Below are 17316 nucleotides of genomic sequence, written 5' to 3'. Positions count from 1 at the left end.
CGTAGCCTGACAGGTTGGGTTCCCTAGCTACCCTGTGCACAAAGCCTGGGCACACCATGTAGCCCCTACGTATTTGCTACTGTCGGCCCACCAGAGCCACTCAACACACACACACACACACACACACACACACACACACACACTCACTCCCACATAGACACACACTAACACACACACAAGCACACTTACTCACAAGTGGTCCACTGGCCACTGGACACAGGCTTTCCTCCCCTCGGCCCCCCTCTTGACCTTGCACCAATCTCCCTTTTGCATCCTGACTTGAGCCCCCTGGCACAGCAACGATTGCACCCATCCCAGCGATTACCATCAGGACTCAGGAGGGAAGGGACTGCACTCTTGTATTCTGGCACCTGACCGTCCCACATAAGCACCTCATTCACACAGACCGCTGTGTCTCTCCTTGTCTCTCCAGTGGCCTAACCACCCACTCCTGCACAGACAGAGACACACCGCTACGCAATCGCACAAACATATGCACGCTCACACTGCCGGCACCACCACGGATCTCAGGCCCAGTTTGCCACAGACGCCCACACACACTCGCATGAACTCACGCTGGATCTCTGCCCTCGTGCGTACTCTCTCCATGAATTCCCACTCATAAGCCTCGCTGCTGCCCACAAGCCACACCTGCCCCTCCCCCTCACACATCTCCCATCCTGAGCCACTGTCTGAGGACAGGGCTCGGGGTCAAAGGAGCCCCGGGTGTGGGAGGCAGCAGCAAGGTATACTGGCATCGACTATGAGAAGCCTGCCTGCTCCTGAGTTGTCCGGGGACATGTGGTCTTCGCTCTGATCCTGACTGGAGGCTTTGCTGACTGGATTCTATCTCACCAAGGACACAGCACTCCTCTGGGATCAAGGGTCCTGGCTGAAACCCCCCGAGTCCTGGCCACACTGTACCAGGACCCAATGGACCAATTTGGTCCCACTGTGCAATCCCCTTCCCTGCCTTTCGGCTCTGGCCTATACAATAAATCTCCAAATAACAGGTCTGTCTCTTCCTCCTCCTCCTTCCAGGCTCTTCCTGCCCAAGAAGGCAGGCCTCTGTGCACATGGCAACACCGGCCCCACGCCAGTACTGCACCTCTCCTGCACACACAGAATCACCCGGGCAGCGGCTAGGACAGTCACACTCAGGTCCCGTTCTCGTCGAGCCTCCTTGCGTCCCCCATAAACACACACAAACACATACACAAAAACAGAAGGGTTTTTAGCTTCCTGTATGTGTCCACATAAACATCGTGGAAACTCTTCAAGACTGCCAAACGTGATTTCTTCCTTAGTTCTCTCCCGGGCTCATAGAAGACAGGAGACTCATCCACCCATCTCTTCTAGTGCTGGTCACGTCCTCCATTGTTTCTGCATGGGCAAACATAGGAGCTCTGCGCCATTCATGCCCACACAGATGCAGAGCCCCTGACACATGTGGGCACACAGAGACACATTTGCGTACACGCACACACACACACCCCCATGCAACAGAAACCAAGAGTGATATGGGATATTTGCAAATACATCCCAGATGGTGTCACTCTTGTGCCTCACCCTTTTGCGATCCCCCTTGCTTTCTCACCCAGGGAGTCGTTTCCAGCCCCCATGGCTTTGGAACAGATCTAAGAATGGCTGTCAGGTTGCGGGAGGACATGGCGTGGTGGGGCACATGGAAGGAAGTGAGAGATTCTCACCACAGTGGCGCCTGGGGACACGGCAGCTCCTGACCCAAAGACTGGGAGGCAAATCCAGACTGAAGGAGCAGGGGGAAGCCCGGGACAGGGCGGACATCCACGGGGAGCATTTGTGGTGAAGCACTGCTCCTCCCGAGTTGCTCTCCAAAGCCCCAGCCCACAGCACAACTGCATTTGGTTTGCAGGCTTCGACCCTCTGTGTGTTTGCAGCTGAGTCTCTGCAGGTTCCCTGTCATCCTCCCACCCTCTCCCCATGCTACCTGTGTCCCTGTCTTGGCGGACCTTCCATTTCCAAGCCAATGTGTGGCCCACGTTCCCTTGCCCATACAACACACAGGTCAACACACCGTATACTGGGGTTCTCACCGACACATGCGCATGTCAGATCACTGTCTTCTGGTCCCTTCCTCCATCAGGAAGTACTGCAGGGGATTGGGCCACAGGTCCTCGATGATGATCTGGTAGGGGACACAGGCCGGTGCCATATTGGGCATAGCCCCCTCACCTCTCTGGCCCAGGGCCACCCACATCCCCACTGCTGACGAAGGCCTCAAGGGCCCCACCTCGGCAATCCTGTTTGTCCCTGGGCAGCTGTGCTCACACATCCAGTTCAACAAGTTAAGCCTGGTGGGGTCATGCCTGCGACTGGGAGCTCCACGTTCATAATCCCAGAACCACTGGACTGGAGTGGAACGCGATGCCTTGTAGCCTGCAGGAAGAGAGGATTTGAGGAGCAAGCTGATGGCCTCCTCCCCACCCACCTGCCCCTCCCCCTCCCCCTCCCTCCTGCCCCTGATTCATGCTCCTCATCCCCCTGCCCCGCACCATCATGGGACCCACACCCTACCAGCAAAGCTAAGCTGATACTCCTTAATGATCACTGGGTTCCAGAAGTACGGGTTGTCCCCAAAGAAAAACATCACTCTGCAGCGGTACTTGGGATGGCCCACTTCTTCCACCTGCCGTGAGCAATGGGACAGGAGGGGGCAAGTGTCCTCCCTCGGGGTCCTGAGCTACTTGCCTGGCTGTGAGGGTGAGCACCTTTGCCCCACCCTCTCCTGCCCAAATCCCACACCCGACGGGATGGCCCCCAGCCACAGCCTCCCCGGTCTGACCTCCAAGTCGACCACGTAGCTGAGCACGTCTTTGTCCTGGGCACCGATCATGGCCGACAACTGGGGGTGATTCAGAATCTGTGCTGTGTCAAGGAGCTGTGCCTTCAGATGCTGTGGAAACAGACACAGCCCCCCTCCAACCCTCCCAGGCTAAGAGCAAGGGACTAGATCACGGCATGTGCAGAAAGACCAGGAAACACTAGTCCCCACACTCCTCAGCCTCTGCAGATGCATCAGACCCCATCGACACTGGGCAGTCCGTTGGCTTCCTGTACCTCCCACGCTGTCTGCACACAGCAGGGAGAGACTCCACTGCCTGCACGCCTCACAGTTCCTTCCTATATCTGACCTGTGTGGGCTGCCAGCAGCCCATCATAGCTTGTGATGTCGGCATGTGCTCTGACCCCTCCTCACGGCTGGGTTTCTTGGCATATTCCCGTGAAGACCTATGTTGTCACCAGCCTCCTGAGTCCAGATGGAATAACATGGCTTACAGGAACCCGACTGCACACTTACGCTGCAAGCAGAGGGTGTGGGAGGGAGAAAGAGATCGAGAAGCACGGACGAGGAGGGCCGAGGAGGGAAAAGGATTAGACACAGTGACACGGCCAGTCCGGAGAGAAAGACATGGGTGGGACCGAGCCGGAGCCTGAGGACAGAGAGGGAAGCAGGGGTGGAGATACCAGGAGAGAATCCTCTGTGTGTGTGTGTGTGTGTGTGTGTGTGTGTGTGTGTGTGTGTCAGGGTCTGAGGAGGCAGCTTGTACCCCATTCGGAGTGGGTCTCAGTCGTCCTACTGTCTGGCAAAGGGGCGTGGCGTGGTTCCACTAAAGGTCACGAGTGTGTGTCTGAAATGCTCTCTTTTGAAGGAACTGCTAGGAAACGTGCACAGCCTGTGAATGTGAAGGTGGGTGTGCGGCCTGCGTAACTCTCCCATTTTGCAGCGAAATATTTCCTTGCCTTATCTGCTCTGAGTGAAGGCTGCTTTGTGCTACCCTAGCTCTGGTAGCATGGGGACACATGGCTCGTGTCTGCAAGTAATATTTGAGACCAGCCTGCAGGCCAACGTTGGCGGAGACCTAGAGGAAACAGACCCAGTCACCAAGTCCCCCCATCCCCAACAACCGCCCCTGTCCAAGGCCTTACACTGGATCCCAGACCACACCAACCCAGGGCCAGGGACCATTCCCCAGCTCTCCTCTCTGGGGGCCATCGCCCTGAGGCACCCTGCTCTCAGTGCCCAGCCCTCCTGCACAACAGCCCCCGCCATCACCCACCAGCACAAGGAAGGATACCGCCTGGGCCCAGAAGCCAGGGATGTGCTTGATGATGGCCCTTCTGTGATCCAGGTAAGAAATCTGCCTCCGAAGAATCCTGCGCTTCAGCCGCCATAAGGCCCTGGAATCCTGGGCATTCCCAGCGCTGATCTCCAGCTGAAGACGCTCCAGTGCTGCCAGCGGGTCCTGGGCTGAGGCAGGACGCAGCGCTGGCTCTTGCTGCTGCAGCGGCTGTGAGAGCTGGGGCCCCTCCTCCGCCTCTGCATCTACCTCGCGCTTCTCCTCTTGCTCCTGAAACTCCTCCTGCTGCTGTCTCTCAACTTCCACCTCCTCCTCCTCGTGCATGTCCTCTGCTTCTGGCTTGGCTTCCTCAGAATTCTCCTCTCCAGCCACCTCATCCTTGGTCGCCTCGCCGTCCTCTTCCTCCTCCCCGATCACCACCTCAGCCGCCACCATTCCGTCATCCAATATCAGCACCAATTCCTCCGCTGGGCTTGCCACCTGTATCTCACACCCGGCCTGGGCTTCCTGCACAGGATGGGCGTTTGCCGCCCCTGAACCTGGGGACTGCGGCCAGCCCACGCCCTCCAGCGCCCCTGCATTCCCGCGGGGCCGGGACTCTCCACCTTTCGCATCCGGGACGATCAGGGCCCAGGGTCGGCGGGAATCTCCGCTTTGTCCGGACCGCGACACGCTGGCCATGACGCTCGGCCCCGGCCCCAGTGTAGCTAGGGCAGCCTCAGGACAAGGACAAGGAAGTGGAAGCAGGTGGAGGGAGCCTGGGCCTCAAGGCTGTTAGCTCCCTGCTGCCTCTCGCTGCAGCCCGCCCAAGTTGGGCGCAGGCGCACAGCCTCTGGGATTTGAGGACTCCGCATTGGCTGTGGCTGCTGTGGAGGAGGGGCCGAGACAGAGGCAGTGAAGAGTGTGCGCATGCGGCCTGGGAGAGAAGTGGTTCCAGGGCAGGTCAGGCCCGCTAGCCAGGTTCGGGGAGCAATCAGTTGCAAGACAGCAAGACAGGGTGCTGGTCGCCAGCAAGCGCGCGCCAGCGGCCGGTCCCGGCTCTGGAGCAAGTGCCCAGCCGCCAGCGTGACCCCCGTTTTGCTGCATGTCCTCTTCAGCGCTGTCACCTTCCAGGCCTGACTTGCGAGGTCCCGGGTATCACACAGTCTGTGGTCGCTTGTACACCCTTTCCCCAGAGGCCTCACTGCAGGCACCAGAGCATTCAGCACAGGAATGTCCACGCCGTGAGCCACGGCATGCTCCGTCCCTTGCCCCTTTTTCATGAAGCTGGGCAAGGCCTGGAGAAGTCCTTGGTGTCGCGCCTACCAGAGCCACATGGCCGTCTGCACGGTTTCTCCTCCTCGGCCGTCAGGCTGAGGGCGGCGGTAAGGTGGGTGCCCACCCAGAACCAGTGACACCCACCCTAGACCCACCCCACCACCGTGTCCTTGCAAGAAAGCAGCTCAGTAGAACTCACTGCACTGCAATTCAGAGCAAAGAACAATCCCCAGAGCACCATCTGCCCCTGGTGCCCTACTGATCTCCGTACAGAGCGCCAGGGAGATGGGTAGTAGGATTTAGTAGTTTGCTCTGGTCCGGAAATCTAACCTTCCACCAAAAGGAGGACAACTCCAACCAAGCAGGGCACTTAGGGGCCCTTCACCGAGAATTGCAATCTTGTCTGTGTCTGTCTCTGAGAAAGCCCCGTGCCTGCTTTCACTAGTACACACGAAAGCAGACGAGTTCCCTTCCCATTTCCCAGGCACCAACAAGAATTCTGAAGAAGCATGCACCCAGACACAGAAGGTCCACTGAGAGAGACAGCGAAAAAGAGACACACAGAGAGACAGAGCTATAGAGGGAGAGAAAGAGAGACACATGCAAGCAGATGAAGGAAGGACGAGTGGAGGGGAAGACCGGCCTGGAGAGGGAGAGTCCAGGGAGATTGGCGGGAGAGACAGGGAGGAGGAGCAAGACAAGAAGAGACAGAGGGGCACCTATTACAAGGAAGACAGGCGGAGACAGGGGGAGGCATTAGTGATGGAGAGGAGGGAGACGAAGACAAAGAGAGCTGGAAGGAAAGTGGGAGGGAGGGACAGGAAGAAGACAAGGGAGGGGGAGGTAAGGAGAGGGTAGGAGGAAGGAGAGCAGGGGCAGCCGAGGCGGAGACAGGTGGGCTGACTCTGAAGACAGGGCAACTGCAGTGTGCACTTTCACCTGGTGAAATTCACCTGTGCAATTTGCACAGAGACGAATGCTGTACAGTGGTCAGCCCTCAGCACAAAAGGCACCGCTCCCACCTGGACCTTAAGGGCAGTCTGAAACGATCGCTGAACTAGAAGGAAGCTGCAATGAGGTCATTCGGGGTGAGGAAGAGGGCACCGCAGGGAAGAAAACAAGGACCCGTTCCCCACAGGGCTGCTGGAAGCCCTGTACTTACCAGCAGGAGACAGGAAACGGGACTGCCGGAAAGACACAGCAGAGATTTAGGCAGAGCACGTGCGGGAAGAAATCACGTCCCAAAGCTCGGCAAATTCAAGCAAAAGCAGAGGCTGCACATCCATGAATGTCAACGCTTTCCGAGTGGAACCAACGAAGTTCTCACAGATGCCCAGGAAATGTGCTCAACTCTGAGGCCCCCTCGCCTCTGGCAAGCTTCTCATCCAAAGCGACTCATCACAGAGAAAGGGTGGACCGTGAGCAAAAGAGCCAAGGTCTCCTTCGGATCCCCGGACGCAGACAGGTGATCCGCCCAGTAATTTCAAGCCAACGTATGGTGATAAAGGTTACCTTCCACCACAGTGATGGAGGAAACTCGCACCCGAGGGGAGGACAATGAGTGAGAACCGCATCCCAGGCTGTAAGCTAAGGACAGACCATCAAGCTGTATTGGAGGGTCACGAGACCGTGACTCAAATGTCTGTACAGACACAGAGTGTCTGCAGAAGCACGAGGGCTGGATAGTTGTAAGCAGGTAGCAGGATTTCTAAGTCTGGGCTGCCTGTATGATACGAAAGGCTAACACGTGCAAGCAGAGCTATGCCCATGTGATGCGGATCAGCCTCCTGAGGCGGTACTTTGTACCCTGTGGAGGACCTGGGAGACGCATGCAGGCGGGCTCCTTGTGCACCTCTGCCACCAGGCACACATGTGGGAAACGTAGGGCCAAAGGGTTTGCCGCCGGGCTTAGTGTGGCTCACCCTTCTGCGGGTGCATTGAGCATCAGTGCAGAAAGCACTGGGCTCACTGAAAGAAGCCAGCCCCTGACAGAAGCACAGTGGTGGTGAGCCCTGCCTGATGGATTCCTGAGGAGACTAAAGGAGTTAAAGGCATGCAGTCCACCAGAGAGTAGAGTGGTGCTAATCAGGGGAGGGTGCGATGAGGAGGTGTCGGGCCTCGGGTGTGAAGATGCAGTCATGCCATGTGCATGAGTTCTGGAGATCTAACTTGCACAGGGCAGCCGTAAGCAATGCTTCACCGCCTCGTCAGATTTCTCAGAGGCAAGTGCTCTCACCACAAACAAAGAGGGGTCGCTGAGAAATGTCCCGGTGAAGGTGGCTGGACGGAGCGCTTGCACGTGAAGGATACGGGCACATCCGTCACTGCCCGTTGTGTCCCTCAGGCACGCACTAGTCCTGGTGGACTAAGCTGAGCTCAGAACCCAGCAGTCAAAGGTGTCAGCCTCGTTCCTGCAAACATGAATCAGACTCCCAGGTAGGACGTAATGGACAAATTAGGGACCAAACACACAAGAGGCACACGGAAACGAGACACACACTGGCAGGGGGAAGTCTCTCCCAGCCAGGAACATGCCACGTGGCAAAAGAGTAAGTGGGAAAACGTTGCCGGTCCGCTTTGCACAATTTACGCCTGCATCTGCAATGTGCAGGCCAGTGACGTTTGAGCCCCTCGGGCGCAAAGGGTTTGAAAACAGAAGGACAGAAAATAGAGGTGTGACGGAATGCTCACAGCAAGCCAGCTGCATTTGGGGACATTCACTGGCTGGCAGTGAGTGCATGACCAATCCTCTGACGAAGGTCCTACAGGCACGGAAGGATTTCTGGCTCCTGGAACATAGAACAGAACACGCAGAAGCCCCTCCACCTGACAGCAGGACAGCAACTGGATCTGTCAGTGGAAGAAAGGGGTTGAATGCAGAGGGAAGCACACTCAAGCGCAGAAGCATACACCAAAGACAAGACAGGCCACCAGAGCCACAGCTGACCCAACACACAGGTGTGCAGAGACGAAGGCGGTTACACGGGTACAGCTGTGCCCACTTAGGCCAGGCAAGGAGGCATCACCAGAGAGGTGTCGGCACAGGCAAAGCCAGGAAAAGACACAAACACGCCAGGGCTCACTCAGGGAGACAGAGGAGCACAGGCAATGCGAGACATTTCCTGTGAACAGAGAACAATGTGACGATCCCGACAGGCCAATGAGACACGTGTGGTTCAGAGACATGGAAGTCAGAAGGCTCCTGAATTGCTGAGGGTGTCCTCTCTCGAGGGACAGCACTCTGGAGCCCACACACGCTGATGTTGGGGTGGAAGAGGCCGCTGGGCAGCAGATACAGTTGTGCAGGCGGTTTAGCAGCTCCTGGACCCTAGGGCTCCCCGGGGAGAGCTGCGGATACGGGAGGACACCCAGGGATGCCGGGTGTGCAGCATGAGGGCTGTAATCCCTCGGACACAGAGCACCGAGGCCTCTGCCCACGGACCTCAAGTGTCCACACTCGAGGGTTTGGCTCTGGGTGCCGTGAGTGCATTCCACACCCACACCTTGTCCGTACCTTGTCTTTGGGACAGGCCGGGCGGAAACGTCACCCTGGCCCCTAAGGAGGTATTGGCTGGAGATATTAACATGTGGGGGACCCTGTGTTCACCTGTCCCGTAAAGTGTTCCTGCTCGGCAAGACCTATCAAGTAACGGCCTGCTTGTGCAGGAAGATGCCCCAAAGGGCCCAGCCTCATGACCACTGAGGCCGTATTCCCACTGCACAATCACTGGCCATACTTTCTTTGGATGTTCACACCCAAAGACTCGGGTCAGCACTGGGAGCTTTTCCAGGGTACCCTGACATTAACCCATCAAGCAGCTGAGAAGACGTGCCTCTCCAGCCAGTGTGCAGACAGCAGCGAGAGAAAGGCCTGCCTTCCCTTCTAGAGAGTGCGACAGCCTCTGCCCTGGAAGAGGTAAGGCTTGGTCGCACAGATCCTCAACTCCACAGCGTGCTGACACCCCGCTGACCATGTTGTCTGCATATGATAGGGGCAAGAGGCCTCCATGCATTGGGACTGCCCACGCCTTCTCTGGAATAGACCCACTGCAGAGAAGGCTCTTGTACTGCAGAGCTGTGCAGTGGGGATCCTGGGGAGCTTGGGCAGCTTGGGAGACAGGAATATTAGTGTCGGGAGGTCAGTGTCAGGCACGCTGTGCTGGGGGCCGTGTTACATGGGGATACAGAAGAGCCTGCGATGGACAAGGCTGAACTCTGTCTACTGCACTGCTCGCACGGTGGAGCTTTTGCCCCATCCCTAGCACAGACATCTCTGGCAAGCAGCCATCTGCTGTGTAAGGAGTATCCCAGCACTCACGTCTTCGCAGGTGAGGCTCGTCCCAGTCCTTTCTAAGCCCCAGGCCTGCCGGGGACCTCTGCACAGAATGCTAAGGCCTCACAAGTCCATCGTTCCCTATGTGGCTGAGGCAGCCTTTGTCCTGGCACTCAGGCAAAGGAACACAGGCTGCCTGGGACGAGGCGACCTCCCTGAGCGCCTGCTGGTGTTTGCACTTGGGAGTCTTCTCACAAGTCTCACATGGCGTGTTGGACACACGGCTTAAGCCTGTGGACACAGAGGAAGAGCATCTCCCGACTCATCACGGCTGATGATGAGAGGGCAGAGGGCACACGGGAGAGGTTGGCGTGTTCGTGCCCTTGAAGAGCCCCACCTCCCCGCGACCCTCCCCTCTGTTGGCTTGCAATCTGGGCCACCCATTCGTAACCAGAGGTCTTTTCAGAAACAGCAAAGTTCACACAAGGGCATCAGCACTAGGACTCCTTCAGGAGTCTTGTGTGTGTGTGTGTGTGTGTGTGTGTGTGTGTGTGTGTGTGTGTGTGTGAGAATAAGTGAAGCGGTGTTTGGGAGGCTCAGCTTCAGGAAGTGGAACCAGAAAAGTTGGCTGTGATTTTGGAGTTGCGTGAGACTGTAGTGGGCTGTTTTCTCTGCAGTGTGTATGTTGTCCCTGTCAACTCTGCCTGAAGCAGAACTTCATCGGTCTTACCCACCCACTCTGCCTCTGGTCCCTCGGTTCCTTCCCCTGGACACCAATCTTACAACCTGCTCACAATCCCTCAAATATGTGTGGCTGGTCCTGAGATCCTGACCTTGTCCACAAGACAGTCTGCATTGGTAGACGTCTGAAAACCAGAGGGTAATCAACCCTGGGAATTCCTCCCTGTGTGGCGGTTCAGTCAACATGACTGAGGGTGTCCCCATGCGGGATTCTGGGGGCACCATCATGGACATGCCCAAACCCTGAATATTGGACATCCCTGGCCTGTGCTGGCCTCTCCGTTTCCTTGAATTTCCTCATTTTCACAGGAAAGCTATGAACCTGGGCACTGGCCTTTCTCTCAGGTTTGTGCCCTGGCCTCCCTCACTCAAGTCCCCATTGCTTCAATCTTACTGACCTCACATGCAATCCCAATGTGTGACCCATCCCTACGGACAATGTCCTACGTCCCGCCCTTCCTTGGAACTCCAGTGTGCAGGCACAGAACACTTAAACACTTCTGGACAGCCACATGTATACATGGACACGCCCCAGAGCGAACCTGAGAGGAAGACACACACAAACACTTCATGCTGTTTATCTCCCATTCTATATTTCTTCAAATGTATTGGACCCCCGCCCTGTGCCACATGTCACCACCACCCTTGTCCTTATTTCATGGCCAGGAGAATCTTGTGGACCATCGGTGAGCATCGGAAGGGTTTCCACTGGGGTCGATGAAGTGCGACGCTCCTTCATACTCTTCTCAAGATCGTGCATATCCCTGGGATATATGGGTACACACAGACAGACAGACACACACACACACACACACACACACACACACACACACACACACACACAGGACAGGTGAGAGTCTTATCTTGGCCCTGAGTAAGGTTGCTTGAATGTTTCCAAACGGAAAGTAGGATGGGAGGGTGTGATAAGCTGTGCCAAAGCTGACAAGGGGATCCAGAAGCCAGACAACATGTGGGATGGTGGTAGGAGGCCTGAGGGTGGGGTTCATGGTCCGGGAATGACAGTTGTCACCGTGCTATGTGATGAGCCAGCTTTGGTTGTCCCGCTTTGCTCATTCTTTTTGTCTAGCCCCCTTCCCACCTTCAGGCTCCCCAAAGGGGCAAAGCCTCTGGGACACGTTACTTCTTAAGACTCCCTGTCTCAGGCTGATGCCCTTTTGACCTGGGGTCACCTCCTGTGCCGCTGTGATTCTCGGTGCCTCCATGCAGAAGAGAATTGTGCCCTGGACCCCACGACACACATTTCCGTGCCCACACCCTTGGCTGCTCACCTCTTTCCCTCTCAGTTCTCTCTCCTGGGGCCTCCTTCATCTTGAAATACGGCAGGGGGTTGGGCCAAAGATCCTCTATGATTATCTGGTAGGGGAGACAGGCCAGGCCTCAGGTAGCTATCCCACGCAGTGGGGGAACCCATGAAAATCACCTCCCTTCCTTGTTACAGGGCCCCACCTCAGCAATCCTGCTAGAGCCGGCAAAGCTGTGGTCAGAGAACCAGTTGAAGAAGTTGAGGCTGCTGTTGTCATGCCTGCGTCTGTAGGCCTCCTGTCTGTACCTTGGGTGCCACTGGATGGGACTGGAATGAGACGCCCTATACCCTGCAGGAAGACGCGTATGTGAGAAGGCGCCAGAGAACTTATCACATTCAACCCTCCACCCACGGCCGCCCATGCAGTCAGTGGACACTTACCATCAAGGCCTAGGACATACTCCTTCGTAACGACTTCATTCTGGAAGTAGGAGTTCTTGCCAAAAAACAGCAGGATCTTCCGGCATTCCCTGGGAAACTTGTGTTCCTCCACCTGCCGTGGTACAGTGGGGCAGAAATGTGAAATCTTGTTCCAGGAGACCCGCCCTCCCCTGAGGAAGGAACACATCACTTCTCCCCACCACCTCCCCTCCCCACACAGCCAGCCACCCACACCACCTCCCACTCCCAGGCCGACCTTCAAATTGGTCATGTGGCGAAGCATGCTTTCATCGGGCTTACTACTCAGGGCTGACATCTGAGGGTGGTTCACAAACTGCCGCAGGTCAAAGAGCCTTCAGGTGCTGGGCGTGAGAGAGCTCGAACCAGAGAACCAGTGTGGACAGCATCCAGGCGTCCTCCCCCCCCGGGACTGGCGTCCTCCCCCAGGGTCTCAAGCCCTCCCCACAGGCTGCGTCCAGGCCCACGGGGTCTCAGGATCGCGCAGGGCTCTGCTAGACACGCACAGGAGGCTGTGCATGCCCAGACGCCCGCAACCACGCCTAGCTTTGTGTGCTCGTGAGGACACTGAGGACGCTTACTTCCACACAGCCAGACAGCACACATCCGGTCTCGCGCCGACCAGTGGGCATTCACATCGCCTTCCCCGCAGCAAGATGCCTAGCGGGACCCAGAAACGTGCCCCCACGCGGCTTTGTGTGGGAGGAAGCCCTCGGTCATTTCCCCGACCTGGCCTGGACCTCCACCGCCACGCCCCACTCTCCCAGCGCTGTTTCCGTGCCAGGTGCGACGTAAAGCACACATGCCTCCCCCACCCCGGCACTGCCCTCCTCCCACACTCATTGCAGAGCCAGGACCACCGGATGGGATCACGTTTGCACGTTCCCGGCCACTGGAGCGCGGCTTAGCTCCAGTCCCTGTCCTGGGTTCCTCTAAATGTCACCGCCCTTTCCTTCCTCTTGCGCAAGCCCAGCCCCCTCTGGACCCTCCACCAGCAGCAGGAAGGATACAGCCTTGGCCCAGAAACCACGGATGCCCTGGATAAGGGCACCTCTCTGCTGTAGATGACGCTGCCGCCTCTGCCATATGCTGGGTTTGAGTTGAGAGTCCTCCCGGCTGGCATGTGTATTCAAGGGCTGCACCTCCGTCTGAAGAGCCTCGAGCAAGGACAGGAAAGGATGTAGGCTTGCACTCATCTGCGTCTCTTCCTCCTGCTTCACGTGCAGCTCCTGTGCGTTCCCCAGGCACCAGCCACCTTGCTCCTTCCACTTTGGTTCCTCCTTCTCCTGCTCCTCAGCTCCTGCTCTTCGTGCCCCAGCTCCATCTCTTCCTTCTCCTCCTTTCCCAGCTTTGCCTCTTCCTCCTGCAGCTCTTCTTGTAAATCCTGTTGCCCCTGCTCCCCCGCTTCCTGCTCCGCAACTTCCCTTAACTCTTCCCCATCCTCCTCCTAATCTCTCTGCTCCTGATCCTCCCCCTTCTCTTTCTGCTCCTTTTGTAAGGCCTCCTGCTCCTCCTGCTGCTGCTCCTGCCCCTGCTCCTCCTCCCCCTGATCGTCGTTTGACCTTCTTCCCCCTCCTTCTCCTCTTACTCCTAATCCTTCTGTTCCTGTTCCTCCTCCTACTTCTCCTCCTCCTACTTCTCTTATGATCCTGCTCCTCCTCGTCCTCCTCCTCCTCATGAAAATCATCTTCCACATCCTCATCCTCATCCTCATCGTCATCCTCCTCCCACTCCTCCTCCTCTTGAAAATCATCTTCCTCATCCTCGTCCTCATCCTCGTCGTCGTCCTCCTCCCATTCCTCCTCCTCCTCCTCCCATTCCTCCTCGTCCTCCTCCCGCTCCTCCTCCTCCCCCTCTTCTTGGTCCTTATCCTCCACCTCCTCTTCCTCCTCCTGTCCCTCCTCTACATAATTATCCTGCTCCCCCGCCTGTCCCTCGTCTTCCTCATGCTTCCTCTGGTCATCCTTCTCATCTGCAAGAACGTGTATTTCTGTGGCCGCCGCCTCAACTCCCTCCTCCACCAGGCCCAACAGCTCCGCCACCGATATTATGTTGTCCACCAGCAGCTTCAAATCCTCCCTTCGGCCGGACACCTCTGTCTCACGTCGGACCGGATATTCTTGTGCACTTCGGGGCATTCTGGCCCCGACACCATCGTCGTGTGGCGCCTCAGTCGCGTCCAGGAATACTGTATGCCCTCGAGCCCGGGTCTCTTGACTACCGCCTTCCATGACGAACGCGACCGCAGTTTACGGGGCACTGCCACATTTTCCAGACACTACATCCTTCGCCATGTGGAGCTGGCCCAGGACCGCAGGTGGGGCAGATTCAAACGAAGCGGCAGGAGGTGAAAGCACGGGCCTCCCTCACCAGACCCAGTCAGTGGAGCCCTGACGACAATGGCTGACAACGCCCTCCCGCCTTCTGCCGTGGACCAAGGGCCCAGGGGGCGCATGCGCACAGGCGCTGTACCCAGGAAGCCACGGCGGTGGCTGTCGCTGTGGTGATGCTGCCGCAGAGGCCTTTGTGGTGAGAGAAGTGCGCATGCGGCTCTGAAGCTGAGGGCGTTGCAAACCACGCCCAGACTCCCAGCCTGGCTCCAGGACCAATCATGAGGACGGCAGTGGGCGTGGCGTCGGCGGCCCCACCTTTCAGGGCGGTGGGAATCTGCTGCGAGCGTGTAACGGCACACAGTGAGCCCCGGGCTTCGGTAGTGCGGCGCCTCCAGGGGCCTCCAACTTAGCCCTCTGCGTGCCCTGTTTGGCCTCTGTCAATGAAAAGGGGACTTTCACATTCCCCCCCCCCCCTCGGCGTCCCGTACGGCCTGGGCACGAGGCTATCTACACACACGGGAAAAGGGGGACCTCCACGCTTTTCACGTTTACACCCCCACCTTTGGTCATCGTGCCCATAGTCTGGCAAATCCACTGAGCGGGTCAGCGTAGCTGTCCGTGAAACGCATTTCAGCTGTGCGCCCGCTGTCTGCACCCTGGTTTGCATCTGGTCTGCCTCCTTTGCATACGCCCTACGTCCATCCCTACTCCAAGAAGACATGTATGTCATGACAGCAGGCTAGCAGTGCACCCGCTAGGGCACACTGTTCCCGCTAGGGAAAACTCTTGTCACTCGGTGACAAGAGGTGTGTGACATGGAGAGGACACCACCCTAGGGGAGGCTGCCTATCATGCGCGATCCCAGGAGCAAAGGGATGGCACTCTCTGAACTTTGGCACTTGAACCACCCCGGTACGCACCAAATCAGGAAAGCCCCCAGTCTCTTTCCTTTGCTCCCCAACGGCCTACGCACACTCACTCAGGCACAAAGATGCACGGCCACGCGGCACGTGGACACAGACACGCACACGCTGCCAGCGCAAACGCCGGGTCTCACGCAAAAGTACTCAAAGGCGCCAGCCACGATACACTCACAGACACTCTAGTGGACCTCTGCACTCACACGTGCCCTCTGTCACATCCCGCTCGCGAGGCTAGCTCCTTCCCACGACTCACACTTGCTTTCCCCCCTCACACAACACATGCATTTGTGCTGGCGGCCAAAGCTGGCTGAAAACTAGGGCAGATTCAGTATCTCCATTGGGTCAAGGAAGCTTGCACTGAGACGCCAAGGAAAGACAGCCACAACTGATACCAACCTTCCAGTACCGACAAAACTGGAATGTGGCAGGTGGAGAAACACCAGCCACGACTAGGTTCCCAGCCTATCGACCCCTGCGCTCACCTCAGCCCCTCTCAACCCTGGGGAGTGTCTTGGGTTTCAGTACCTCCCAGCTGGCTGCAACCTACAGGGCAAGGGCCAAGGGACTGACCTTTCACGGTTCACATGTATACCCAGCTTGTGTGGGCTGCCTGGAGGCAGTCACGGCTTGGGAGGTCTGGATGTGCTCTCACCCCTGTTACTTGTGTGTTTCTTTGCGTGTTCCCCCGAAGCCCTGTGCCGTCAGCAGCCTACTATGTCCATATGGACATGCACGGCACACGGGAGCCCAGATGAACTCATACGGTACAAGGACTGGACAGAGAAAGAGAAAGAGAGACGGAGGTGGGGTGGGAGGAAGCGTTCTGAAAAGAAAACTATCACAGAGACAAAGAGACAGACAGAGACCAGAGGGATACCGAAGGAGGCAGAGGAAGGAGAGTAAGTCACAACTGGAGATAGCCACAGGGAGGAAGTGTGTTTGTACGTGTTTGTACGTGTGTGTGTGTGTGTGTGTGTGTATGTGTGTGTGTGTTCATTTATGAATGAGCGTCAGTATCTGGGACTGAGAGAAGGGGTGTTGCTGTGATTCCTGGACCCTTGAACGCCCTCTTCCAGCAGAATGGAGGCCTGGTATTGTCAGGAATGTCAGTGTTTTGCGGACCATGACTCATGCGGTTTGGGGCCCTAGCCCAATCTCAGGCTAGGGACACAGAGCACAAGGAAAGGGAACTTGAGGCATGAGGCTCCAGACTAGGCCCTCAGGTGGAGTGTCCAGGCCCAAGGCTTTTACATGCCTGCTGCCTCCTTCCGGAGCCCACTAGCATTTGGGAAGCATGCCCACGGCCCTGTGGCCCTTCGGACACTGCAGTGGCCCTGGCTGACGTGCAGGTGGGGCAGAGGCAGAGGCAGAGGCAGTGAACTTTGTGACCATGTGTCCTTGGGGTGAAGGAGCTCTGCCTAGGTGAGCAGTGGGCTGCTGTTCAGGAGCAATCAGCAGGAGGGCAGTGGGCGTGGCTCCGGCAATTGAGCCCCTGCCTCCCCTCCCAGGTCCGGAGCCACTTCTCTGCCTCCCCCTCCAGGGTGGCCTCCCTTTTTGCTACATGTCCTTTTCAGGTTTGTCACCGACCAGGTCTGTCCTGTGGGATAGCTGATGTTGGAGAACGGGTACTACAGATCTCACCCCTTTGGGGAGGAGCCAAGATGATGGCAGACAGCATGGAAGCTTCTTAAGTGTCTCGCGTGCATGAAATACAGCCAGACCAACACTAAACCATCCTACCCACCCAGGAAACTGACTGGAGGATTAGCACAGCAATCTGCATATCCTGAACCACCGAATTCAGCAGGTACGTGGCATGCAGAAGTGAACTTGGAGAGCGAGGAGGCATGGGAAGGGAGGTGCTTTTGTGCGCGGAGAGGCGAAGGAGACTGGGCAGGTGGAAGCGGGGGCAGAGCATACAGGGAACCCACCCATCCCCAAAGCA

General features: G+C 57.3%; 2 protein-coding genes across 2 annotated transcripts; both read right to left on the bottom strand.

Moving 5' to 3' along the window:
- Positions 1-1229: 1229 nt before the first annotated feature.
- On the bottom strand, positions 1230-4952 carry LOC145715073 (testis-specific Y-encoded protein 1-like). The gene is made up of 6 exons (XM_081794657.1): positions 4119-4952; positions 2825-2902; positions 2557-2668; positions 2273-2418; positions 2076-2167; positions 1230-1383 (listed from the first exon to the last, which is right to left on the bottom strand). Exons 1-5 carry the CDS (start codon positions 4800-4802, stop codon positions 2096-2098), a joined length of 1092 nt encoding a protein of 363 aa, XP_081650783.1. The 5' UTR covers positions 4803-4952; the 3' UTR covers positions 1230-1383; positions 2076-2095.
- A 6078-nt stretch (positions 4953-11030) lies between these two features.
- LOC145715050 (testis-specific Y-encoded protein 3-like) lies at positions 11031-14346 on the bottom strand. The gene is made up of 7 exons (XM_081794632.1): positions 13993-14346; positions 13126-13344; positions 12354-12431; positions 12098-12209; positions 11860-12005; positions 11682-11766; positions 11031-11156 (listed from the first exon to the last, which is right to left on the bottom strand). Exons 1-7 carry the CDS (start codon positions 14344-14346, stop codon positions 11128-11130), a joined length of 1023 nt encoding a protein of 340 aa, XP_081650758.1. The 3' UTR covers positions 11031-11127.
- Positions 14347-17316: the final 2970 nt, after the last annotated feature.

This window comes from Panthera onca, chromosome Y (genome assembly GCF_046562875.1).
Source record: "Panthera onca isolate mPanOnc1 chromosome Y, mPanOnc1 haplotype 2, whole genome shotgun sequence".
Lineage (NCBI taxonomy): Eukaryota > Metazoa > Chordata > Mammalia > Carnivora > Felidae > Panthera > Panthera onca.
The sequence above is the reverse complement of the archived record's forward strand: the minus strand, read 5'-3'. Positions and strand labels throughout refer to the sequence as shown.